Raw genomic sequence first — 12,976 nt, forward strand, 5'->3', positions numbered from 1 at the left:
GTCCCTTTCAGGCACCTCTTTTCTCAGGATGTTTTCAGGGTTTTACAGGAGGCAAGGGAAACCCTCTATTGGGAATTCTTATATGTCCAAATGGAAAAGGTTCTGTCTGGTGCCATGCTAATAGTCAGGACCCTTTTTCAGTGGAGGAGCCCTCTGGTCCTCTCTTACTTGTGTGAGTTGTTCCAGTCTGGCCTGTTCTATTCTTCTATTAAGGCCCATTTGTCAGCCATTTCTGCTTATGCCCTTGAATCCTCCTTTGACTTCTTGTTTTAAGGTCAAACAATTTCTTAAATGTGTCCTGCATATTAAGCCTCCAAGGAAACCTATTCATTCTCCTTGGGACCTTCATTTTGTTTTGGTAAAATTGATTCAGGCTCTTTTTAAGCCTGCATATTCTACTTATTTGTAAGTTTGCACCTGGAAGACTGTTTGTTTTTTTGCTGGCTCTTACTTCTGCTTGGAGGCTTTCTGGGCTCCAAGCCCTTAGAACCATTCCTCCTTTTTTGTTTTTTTTTCACAGGGACAGGGTGTCCCTTCATACTAATCCTTCTTTTATGCCCAAGGTAGTAAACAAGTTCTTAAATCAGGTGGTATAACTCTCTTCCTTTTTCCCTTTTTTCTCAGTTTATCTGCTAGTGAGAGGGTCCTGCATACCTTTGATTTGCACAGACAGCTCCGGTACTATTTGGATAAAACTAAGGACATTCATAAGTCTGATCAGCTTTTTGTTTCCTTTCATCCCTGGGCATTGGGTTTGGCTGGGAAACCATCTCTTCCTGGATATCTAAGGCAAATCTCTGTCCATTTCAGTTAGAGCTTATTCCACTAGGGCTTTTGCATCTTATGGTGCCTTCTTCAAGGGGTTGGGCACCAATTCCATCCTTAAAGCTGCTTCTTTGTCTTCAGTGCATACCTTTACTAAGCATTACAAGTTGGATAAGGTTTCTAGGGCCACAACAGGTTTTGCTAAAACCATTTTATGTGGGTTTGTTGAGGGATGTTCATCGTGTTTCACTGTTGCAGTCATTGCAGTTGGGTTATCCTGCTGGCAGGCTACTTGCAGTCGGCCCGAGTTCCAAAGTTTAGGTCCGGCGTCGGTTGCTGTTGCCTCCTCCCTGACTTCAGTGCGCCAGGGGTATAAAAGATGCAGCCGACGCCATTTTCTTCAGTCTTTCTTGCCACACGGTGCCCGAAGCAAAAGCAGTTTGCAAGTGCCAGTCGGCCAACTCCTGAGATTTTCAAATTCGAATTTCAGATCCGAAGTCTTCATTAAAGCTAAGTACCCTGTTGGGGAAACTTTTTTTCTTGCTCCAGACCGATGTCAGGAAAAAGTTAATAATTGTATTTCTTGTGGGAAGCAAATACCTCATAAGGATTTTCATTCTTACTGTATTCCTTGCCTAGGCCCTGACCACGACGTTGCTAGTTGTCGGTTTTGTGCTAGATTTAACCAACACACTATTAAGCGTCGGTACGATTTTGCATTTCATTACTTTGGCAGAAGATTCAATTATATAATGCCGTCGGAACAACCAACTACCGGAGTTTATAAAAAGCGCAAAGAAAAACAAAAGGACAAGCATCCGAAGTCCAAAACCGACTACGAGGCTTCCGTTAGGCCTGTCGCCAGTTCACCGGTTTTCAGTGAGGCACTTTCGCAGTCCCTGACGCCCGCTACCTCAGAGCCGTAGGCCGCTTCTGACTCGCACGTGGAGCCGACTGGGCTGCTGGAAACTCAAGGTATTGGACACTCGGAAACTATTCCCTCAGATGGGTCCGGAGCTGCTGAGCATGCTTCGGCTTCTGAGGGTGTTTTCAGGCCTACACAGTTGTATGTAAAACCAACTTCAGCTTCAAAGGCAAAGACTAAAGCAGCTCTAAAGACAAAGAAACAAGTACAGCATTCTCCTGGACAGGCCTCCATGCCTAAAAAACAGATGCTTAAAATGGCCGAAGACCTAATTACTTTGATCAGAGGTTCCCTCCTGATAAGAGGCCTAGGCAAGAGATAGAATATGAATCTTCAGATCAGGTTTCCATTTCCTCTCATTCCTCTTCTGAACAGGAATATTCCCTTCCTCCCTATGAGGATTCTGATGCTGAAGAATCTATCCCTTCAGCCTCTCCTCCTGAGGATTATTCTTTTGGGGAGACCCTGCATACTATGAGGGAGCATTTCCACTGGGAGAGCCAAACCAAGATTACTCAGAATCCAAGAAAAGGCTCAGAGACTTCCTTTTATTACCTCAGCACAGGCCCCTTGCTATTCCTTCTGTTTTAGACATTGTAGATGATGTATTTTCAGAGTCCGGTCTGTCTCCTGACTCTTTACCACCAGCTCCTGTTAAGCCAGACAGATACTACAGGGTTCCTGACTCACATAAATTTCTTTACAAAAACCCTGCTGCTGACCCAGAAACTATTTCTCAGGGTCCCAAGGGGGTCAAGGCTTCCACTGCAAAAAACCCTATCCCCTCTGATAGGAATTCAAGGGCCCTGGACAGATGGGGGAAAAAGATTTATACTTCTGCTACCTTGGCTGTAAGAGCTTGAAATTGTCAGTTTCATATGCTTAAATATCAGCAATATCTTATGTCCCTGCTTAAACAGAAAATGTTGACAAATTCAGAATGTGCAGAAAACAAAGAAATGCAGGATTTATTGCATGCAGCTGAACAAGTGGGAAAGCATACTTTGCAATGTGGTTTTGATTCTCTAGAGGCCTCCTGCAGGGCCGCAGTTACAGGTTCTGTCATTAGGAGGCATGCTTGGTTAAAAGAACAAAATCTGCCCGATCATGTTAAAGCAAATCTATTAGATGCTCCATTACAACATGATACCTTGTTTGGTGTTAAAGCAGAAGACGTGTTGAAGAAAATGGAGGACAAAGCTAAATCTATGCAAACAGTGAAGAATTTCTTACAGGTACAGCCTCCCAGATTTAGCAGGAACTGGCCTACAAAGAATTGGTCCTTTCCAGTGTCAGGCCACAAAGAGGCAGATACAGATGCCCCAGAGGCAGATCACAGCCCCAAGGCTCATACAGGCCTAAACAATGGGGTGCTTCTACCTCCAAAAGTGGAGAGGAAAAATCACAGCCATACAGGAAACAGTCTCAATGACTTCCCCCTGCCAGCACCAAGCACTTATCTTCTGGCAGCTCCTTTGGGGGGAAAACGAGCACTTTTTTTCACAAAATTGGCACATGATCACCCAGGACAAATGGGTCTTAAATATCGTATCTCAAGGCTACAGGTTCCATTTTCACACCCTGCCAAGGCTAAACGGTATGCCACACCTGCCACGCAATCAATGGGCAGAGGCACAAAAACAAGTTTCATCCCTCATGGACATGAGAGCCATTCAGCAAGTACCACAACAAGAGCAGGGACAAGGATTTTACTCAAGGCTATTCTTGGTACCCAGAAAGGACAAAGCCTGGAGACCAATACTGGACCTGTCTATCCTAAACACATTCCTGGATATTCCAAAATTCAAAATGTTAACTCTGCAACAGCTTCTGTCCATGCTGGGCAAGAAGGCTTGGCTTGTGACTTTAGACCTAAAAGAGGCATAGCTGCATGTCCCAATCAGACAATCATGCAGAAGATACCTCAGATTTATAGCTGGCTCAATGCACTACCAATTCTCTGCACTGCCCTTTGGCCTATCTACTGTGCCCAGGGTCTTCACAAAATGCCTGGCACCAATAATTGCATTTTGCAGACAAAGAGGAATACAAATATATCCTTACTTGGACGACTGCCTTATTCAAGCAGAGAACAAGGACATTCTACTACAGCATCTGGCATTTGTAAAAAAGATTACTAACAGGTCTAGGGTACACAGTAAACGAAAAGAAATCAAAACTCGTACCCTCTCGAGATAATTTTCCTGGGTGCAAGCTTAAATACAACTGCCCAGATGGCTTATCTCATGCCAGACAAACACAGGGAACTGACTACTTATTTCAAAATGTTGGCAACAAAGACCCAGTTATCTGCAAGAAAAATTCTGCAGGCTTTGGGCTTCATGGCATCCTGCATAATACTAATTCCATATGCAAGACTGCATATGAGGAAACTTCAATGGCATCTAAAAAAGTGTTTGGACTCAACATTGCCACAGCCTGGAAACAATAATTATCCTCATTCCCTGCCTGTAACAGGAGTTTCGATGGTGGGCAAAAGCCTGTCACCTCAACACGGGACAGCCATTCACCTTACCCACAGCCAGGCAGATACTGACAACAGATGCATCAGATTATGCTTGGGGGGCAAATATGGCAGGAAGATGTATTTAGGGCACATGGTCCGCAAGTCAAATGCATCTGCATATCAATCAAAAAGAGATGCTAGCTGTTCAGAGTGCCCTGACAGCCTTCAAGGATCTACTTCATCCAGGACAACTACTGATAAAGACGGACAATACTACAGTCATGTGGTACATAAACAAGCAGGGTGGTATGCATTCCTACCCCCTCTGCAGACTAGCCATGAACTTGTGGGACACAGCACTGACTTACCAAGTACATCTGCAAGCACAATTCCTGCCAGGAGGGATAAATACTCTGGCAGACGAACTAAGCAGAAACCTAATGGATCCCCACGAGTGGAAATTGGATCCACACGTCTTCAGCATGTTAACAAGGAACTGGGGATGTCCGGACATAGACCTATTTGCCTCCCCTCACAACTGCCAACTACAGAGATTCTGCACAAGAACTTATCACAAGCAAGCATGGAAAGTGGATGCTATATCTTTCAGCTGGAAAAACCTAACAGTATATGCCTTTCCTCCTCTGCCTCTCCTCCCCAAGGTACTCCTCAAGGTCAGACAAGAGAAGCCAAAAATGATACTGATTGCCCCAGACTGGCCCAACCAGCACTGGTACCCAATCCTAAAGAGCTTGTCTCAATGTCCAGCTTGGACATTACCTCAAATTCCTCACTTATTGACCCAACAAGACAGTATGATACTGCACAGCCAACTCAGGACCTTAAACCTGGCAGCATGGCGAATAATGTAGCCATTCAAGACGCACCTCTCTCTCTAAAGCAGTGATGGATGTTGTTTTGGAGGCCAGGAGGCCTAGCACCAGAAAATCTTATGCAGAAAAATGGAAGAGATTCTGTGCTTGAAACCAGGCACAAGGTATTGACATGACTGTTCTAAATATTCCTCAGATTTTGCAATACTTAACTTAGATGCTGGATAAAGGCCTTTCCTTTTCATCAATTAAAATTCATGTCTCTGCCATTTCAGCTCATTACAATACAGAACCACCTATTTTTTCTCATCCATTACTAAGGCAGTACCTCAGAGGGGCCAAAAACATAAGACCTCCAAGGAGAGCACCAGTACCTGCATGGGACCTCAACTATGTCTTGGAAAAACTCACACTGCCTCTGTTTGAGCCAGCCTCTGCAGCTGATATAAAATTCTTACCCTGGAAAACAGCTCTGCTCCTAGCAATTACCTCCGCTAGATGAGTCTCAGAGTTACAGGCACTCATGGCTGTGGAACCTTTCATCATTTTCCATCCTGACAGGGTTTCTCTAAGGACAAACCCTACATTTATGCCTAAGGTAGTGTCCAGTGTGGCCCTTAACCAAACAATTAATTTGCCTACCTTTTACCCAAACCCACAGAATAAGGGTGAGAGACTTCTACATTCTTTGGACATTCCTAGACAGCTACGCTTCTACTTCGACAGAACCAAAGCTTTCAGAAAGACTGAACAACTTCTAGTGGCATATGCTGCAGGATCACAAGGAAAGCCTATCTCAAAACAGACTATTTCAAAGTGGATAGGCCACTGCATTCATTTCTGCTATTCACAGCATGGCAAATCAGTGCCTAAGGGCATTAGGCCACATTCAGCCAGAGCAGCAGCCACCTCAGCAGCCTTCCTCAGAGGAGTACCAACCAAAGACATCTTAGAGGCTGCAATTTGGAGTTCAGTGCATACTTTTACAAAGCACTATCACTTACCTCTCTACTCTAAATCCAGGGCAGGCTTTGCCACTGCAGTTCTGCAGGGCCTGATAGCCTCTCCTCATCCTATTTAGCACCAGCCTCCCAACCTTAGCTTTGGGATTCAACCCAATTGTAATGACTGCAACAGTGAAACACGATGAACATAGTACAGTTGTGTACCTACCATAAATGTAGATGTTCGAGTGTATTCACTGTTGCAGCCCAGGTTACCCTCCCACCATACCCCTTTTCCTTGCTGGGACTTATCTGTACTTCTGTATTCTATACAACCTATGTGGTGTATTTGCTTGTAGATGAAGGAAAAGTTGATTTTTGTGTATGCATGCTTATTGGCATAATTTAGCCTACCATTTTAGGGGCATGAAAAACTGAAGAAAATGGCGTCAGCTGCATCTTTTATAGCCCTGGCACACTGACGTCAGGGAGGAGGCGACAGCAACCGACACCGGACCTAGACTTTGGAACTCAGACTGACTGCGGGTAGCCTGCCAGCAGTATAACCCAACTGTAATGACTGCAACAGTGAATACACTCAAACATCTACATTTATGGTAGGTACACAACTGTACTTTCTTTTCAGCCTCCTACCTCCCATTGTATTTCTTGAGCTTTTTTACTCACCCTTCTATTTTGGATACTGCAACAGTGATATAGAAGGATATAGTACAAATAAAATCTTACCATAACAGTAGATGTCCTTTTCTTCACAGTTGCAGTATTCGCTCCCTCCCTGCAACCCCATTTTGTTTGTACTGATTTTTGTTTCAGATTCCCTTCTTGCTGAGGGTTCCCCTTTTTCTTCTGCATTTTTTTGCTTCTGAATGATCATGGACTCCTTTATTCTATGAAGAATGTTCTCTTCTGGAACAATTCAGTTTTGGGTAGTTGCATCCGTATGTCCCTGTTATGCCGTATGTTCTGTGCTGGGAGCGTAAATGTGGCATATGGTGCACACAGGATCATTAGACTTTGATATACTGCCCAAGCATTAGACTGCCCTGGGCACAAGATCGCTTCTGTTTTGGATACTGCAATGGTGAAGAGAAGGACATGTACTGTCATGGTAAGATTTAACACAACTGTACTTTCTATTAATGTTGTAAAATGTTTGCCTCCCCTCCACAAAACCACATTGATCCATGTCTGTCAATCCTGGCTTCACTTTTGCCATTCTTTTAGCTATTGTAGATATAAACACTTTAATCATGATTTAAATTTGAAATGGATCTATATGAAGCTGGGTCTAATGGGTCTTTATCATCTTTAGGTGTTATAACTGCCACATCTTTCTTCCAGGATGTTGATGCTTCCCCCCTTTTAAAATACTGGTAAAATCTTCCAGATCTTCTCTCCTAGCATCCAAACGTTCACAGGAGTACCATCTATTTCAGGAGACTTTCCTGCAAATTGATTGCACATCACCATTTTGCCTCATCTCCCCCTGTCTTGACTGCTAATTGCTGAGCCTTTACCTCTAATATTGCCATACTCTCATCTTCCATAAGTATTTCCATTTGTGCATTTTCTTGATTTGCACAGTCCTCCGCTTTATACAAATTTTCATAAAATTTCTGAAATATCTGTAATGCCTCTATAGGATATCTGGTTATTTTTCTTGTTATAGGCTTCATAAGTTTGGCAGCAACTATTTGTACTTCCTTGTTGCTGAAGTTGTGCTAAAAGTTGTTCTGCTCTGGAGTTATCAAAAAATAGATGCTTAGCAGCAATCCTTCTAAACACATGCTTATTATTCAGATACTGTCTTATTTTCTCTTTAGCACTCTGCAATTGCACCAGTTCTTGTTCTGTGAGACCTCCCTTATTCTACAGTACTTTAACTTTTGCTAGTCCCTCTAAATAATTCTTGTTACTTCTTAACCATATCTCTTTTTCTTTCATTGCTACCCTATTTTTAAACTCCACTTTCATATTTTATCCAACTGGCTATAACTTTTAAAGACATTTATATCTTGCCTAATAACTCTCAAATTAAGTTCCACTATTTATTCCTTAAATTCATGTCTTTTTAACAGGGAGTGGGGAAGCTCCAGTGTCTCATTTTTACTTTATTACCCTGCAATTTTATCTTGGTTGTTATTGGTCCATGATCAGAAGTAGGTATTGGATGTGTGTCAAAGCTTTCAATTAAATGCATATCTTCCTGTAAAATACAATTTCTGTCTAGCCTCGTCCAATTATTGTACCTTGTGGAGTAAAATGAAATTCTGTCAGAGTTCCTACTATTGAATGATTGTCTTCCATACCAAAATTTTCATAAATTTCTACAGAAATCTACCCTTTTTGTTATATTTCCCCTATGTTCCCCAGATGCAACCTCACTTTTGCAAATCTAGTTCCATTTCCTACCTACAGGTAAAACTCCCTGCTAAAGCTGATTATTTCTCCTATAGTTATAATGTATAGTAATCACTAAAAATGCTTTACCATATAACATGCAATTTATATTGTGAAATGTTTTATACAAATGCTGTTAAGAACAAAAAATGTTGTTACTTACAAACATGCCTGTTTTTCTTGTAAAGCTGTATTTCACAAATATGATTGATGCTTTGTAATCTCACATTTATTCATTGATTTCAGTGTTGCTGATCTTCCTGTTCATCTCCATCTCCTAACCTCAGACTCTGGTTCAAGTCCAAGGTATTCCCGATTCATCCAGTCAACTCCTGTGCTTTTTGTGCCTCTCAAGCATTTTATATTGGAAAAGGTTTCACTAGCATAGTCTCTCTATGACTTTTATTATCAGAAGAATGAGAAGCAGAGCTCCATTCTTTTTGATGGCTTACTTTTTGTTGGGCAAACTTTTGTATTTGGTCCTTAGCTTGTTCTAAATCAAAAAAGTCCTTTGATCCTCCTAGTAAAGAAAATATTCTGATGGCAGCAGCTTAAATCTTACACCTGCTTCTTCACATTCCCTGATTGCTGGGGGGAATTTGCTTGTCTTCTGCCTGGTGTACAATAATTAAACTTTTTCCACAAACACTATACTGTCTCCAGTATATTTTGCCCTTCTGACATAGTTTTGTCAGAATTAATTCTTTCTGCTGGTATGTTTGCATCTTTACTAGTACAGGTCTTGGCTGCTTTCTCATGACCAGGTTTGGAACATACAGATGATGTGCCCTTTCAATTAAAAACAAAATCCTAGTGTGGGATACCAGTCCAGTTACTTATTTGTGCTTTCATAAAATTAATACACTTTGTTCCTTCCAGTTTTTCTAGTACAGCAAAATATCTCAGGTTTTCTGTGTTTGCTCTGTCCTCTAACTCTACAATTTTTTGGAGCAGTTCTTCTTTAGCATTTCCTTACTCAGCCAGCCTTTTCTTCATTAAGACCTCAAATTTATGTAGTTTTATCAGTTCATCTTCGAAGCTGTTTAAAGCTGATACAATTTTTTCAAGCCCTTTGTTATTTCAGTTGATATACGTGTGGTGTTAAGTGTTTTCATCTAAAAATTATAGTAGGCAAAGGGCAGTAACATGTGCTAAGCATCTTAACAGGTTTGTTCATAATCTGAAGATGTGTATCTGTATGTAATCTGCCATCAGTTAATGTTGGTCTTGAATTTAAAATACAAAGCTTGGACTCTTGTTAATAATGAGACAGTAGTGTTGAAAAGGATTGCAATTAAACTGTGTTTTCTGAACATCTAGCATAGTTAAAAGACTATAATTGATGTCTAGTATTTTACTTGTAAGATTCTTTTATCCCTGCCCCTTGGTTGTCTGAATTTTTGTTGCCCTCTCGACCTATTCCTTGTTCTACTATGCATAGCATCCTGCAAAATCTACAGTGGGAAGTATTTTCTTTGGGTGATTAGATTTCCAGTGACCATACTTTGTCTAATGGGAGGTGAGAATTAGGCACCAGTCCATCATGGAGTCATGATCTGATGCCAGCTAATCATTTTTTCTTCAGTTTGTCCTACTACTTGGGCCATTCCAGTATATGGTGCATGTGGTGTACATAAATGCTGGTTCAGTGGCTGCCTTTGCACTTAAAAACATGCTGCCTTTATGCAAGGTTTAGCCAGCACACCCAGCAGGTCTGGGGGAGAGCATTACAATTTTCACCAGACAAAGCTTCTGCAGTGGAATCCCAGATTTTTCTCCTCAAGGCAGGAGACCTGAACATCAGTGTTCAATCTTCTTAATCCAGAATGCCGCCTCTTCTTGACTGTTGGATCTTCTACTTGAGTTCACCTTTAGTGTCATCAGGAACCAGTCTCTCTGCTTATATAGCAAGCTTGTTTGGATTTTGGCAGTGTTTTGCACCAACTTTGCAGCTATGTCTTTTAACTGCTCCATGTGCGGAGTCTGCTGTGTACCTTACCGATCTAAGTAGAAGTGTAAAAAGTCTTGTTTTCATTTAGTCCAGTTACTCAGATATATAGAGCTATAAAGAACAGTAAACTGATTAGTGTTATCAGAGTCTGTTTTTATAGGAGGATTTAGTTTCAAATCTATTTTTACAAGCTTTTCATGTTGCTGATGAAACAACTAGTTATTAATTAACTAGTGTTGCTTCTTCTATTGCTTTAAGGTACGCTACTTGCTCTTGTTTATTGTTCTGGAGTATCTTACATGTTTGAAATATGTTGATCGATTTTTTTGTCAGTTTAGGTGCAGTTGAGTGAACTATGTATCATTTATTGATGTGACAAACTATTTTGTATAGTGGCATTTTGTTGCCTTTTATATCCATTTAGTAACTGGGTACTAATCGACTTTCTCTCTATTCGCCATTTCAGTCTGCTATCTGCAAGCTTACCAAGCTGAAAAAGCTGTATATTAACTCAAACAAGCTGGATTTTGATGGCATTCCATCAGGTATTGGAAAACTTGCAAACCTGGAAGAATTTATGGCTGCTAATAATAACTTGGAACTTATACCAGAGAGCTTGTGCAGGTAACTTAAATGTATATGCTGAAAGAATTGTTAACCAGTTTGTCTTCACTTTGTTTGCAGTTCTGTTAGGGAAAATCCATGTATTCGTATAATAAACATGAAACATGTTCTTCCTCATGCAGAATTATTTCAGTATGAAGTTTGCAGATCTTAAATGGAGTTACAATGTATACATGCTTGTCTGCAGTTGTTTTGTTTGAGTGGGTTTGCTCCTGCTAGCCACAGCTGATTTATAGAGAAGATCCAGGGAACAAACTCCCCCTAATCACTGATCATACAAATGCATAAGTTCAGTATATGCATAAATGCAGCGTAAGCAAAGTATATATTTATATTACATTTGCACATAGAAGTAAGCATTATTGCCAGTTAGCAGGAAACAATATTTACACTCTGAGAGTGCTGCCTTTAAGCTCACAAAGGAAATAAAACAACAACATCAGTGGCCTGTAAATACTACAACACTCAAAAAAAAAAAAACAGCCACCAGTGTAAAACCAATTTTAAAAACAACTTAAGTGACTTCATTCCACCAATAGTCAGGAACTTCTTCAGGTTGACAAGCATAAGCCCAGTCATTTCCTTCAAACACAAGAGAAAACATGACTGTGAATTCCCGACAACATTTATTAACTTTAATTAAAGTAAACAATATATAATTATGTTAAACACATTTTTTAAAACTACGTTGAATATAAAAACACTATTGTGTTTTATGTAAAAGACACATAGGTTCATAGGTTGGTACTAGGCTATCGGCCCTAGGGCCTATAGAAGCCTAGCAATAACAATTCCCTAGCTATTTCTTCCCACACTGTTTACTTCCCTGGACCCATGTCTAACAGGGTGACTGACGTGATCCCTGGGGTGAATTTCCTTTCTCCCATCCAATCATCAAGGTTCCTTTTGAAGAGGGCCAAAGAGGTGCTGTGCTTGACATGTATGGGCAAGTCTGTTCCAGAGTCTGGGGAGTCTCTGGGTCAGGAACCTATCCCTCCAGCATGTTTTGTTTATTGTGATGACAAGGTTTAGATCCCTGGAGCGTATGGCTCTGAGGGATTGGGATTTCTTTAAGTGTTTTATATACTATCTTTGTTTTAAACACATTTTTATAAATATAGAATCATTTAAACCCTGAGGTGTGTATACTGCATATTGCAACTGCCAGTGTAGCTGTTTAACTTCTAATAAGTTATTAAAATTCACCTCTATTGTCCATTACAGCTTTGTTAATTAGTTTAAAAGTAAATTTTTTGAAGTATGGGTATACAGTAGAATGCTTAAATAATGCATTATTTTTATCTTTATAGCTAAATTATGTTGATAAATATATCTGCCCAGGCTTCTAATAGATTTGGCAACATAAAAAACTATTACAACTGGAAGATAGAGCAATATACACTATTCTTGTACTAATGAAAAAAATTCAGTATGATGAAAAATTAATATTTTATCATCATTAATGAATCTACATTGTTACAGAAGTAACCGGGATAACTACCTTCCATTTTGTGTTATTTTCCCTTAACCCTACTTCAGAAGTTTCATTTTCCAGCAAGGTTTTTATGTTCCCCTTCCATTTAGAATTAGATTTTGGTTTGGCACCCAAAATTTAATACATATCAGTGCTCCCATTAATAATTTTTCAATTATTGTTAGTTATTTCTTTAAATCTTATTTATGAACATATTTTAGCTATAAAAAATAAAAATAATGCATTATTTAAGTATGATGTTGTATGCCCATACTTCAAAAAATACTTTTAAGCTAATTGACAAAGTTGCAATGGACAATAGAGGGGGAGTTTAATAACTTTATTAGAAGATAAATTGGCTGTCAAATGTCAGTGTCTTTTAACCAGGGACTTGAATGTCTTGTAAATTACATGGGCTGCCTCTCTCTTTTGAGCTCAACTGCTGTTCAAGCAATGTGCTGCAGCTGTGATGAGAGAGTTGAGCTGCTACACCTTGTCCAAACATGTATTAGAGTTCAAGCAGGGTAAGTGCAACAGCTTGGGGCCAGGGGTGAGGGGGGTGGGACTGTAGC

General features: G+C 40.3%; 1 protein-coding gene across 1 annotated transcript in view; it reads left to right on the forward strand.

Moving 5' to 3' along the window:
* Positions 1-12,976, forward strand: part of FLII (FLII actin remodeling protein) — a 945,835-nt gene that overhangs the window by 350,315 nt on the left and 582,544 nt on the right. The window contains exon 9 of the mRNA XM_044089594.1: positions 10,773-10,930. Within this exon, the coding sequence (XP_043945529.1) occupies positions 10,773-10,930 (158 nt within the window). The remainder of the gene's footprint in view (positions 1-10,772; positions 10,931-12,976) is intronic.

Source organism: Protopterus annectens, chromosome 12.part0 (assembly GCF_019279795.1).
Source record: "Protopterus annectens isolate FY-2018-M chromosome 12.part0, PAN1.0, whole genome shotgun sequence".
Lineage (NCBI taxonomy): Eukaryota > Metazoa > Chordata > Ceratodontiformes > Protopteridae > Protopterus > Protopterus annectens.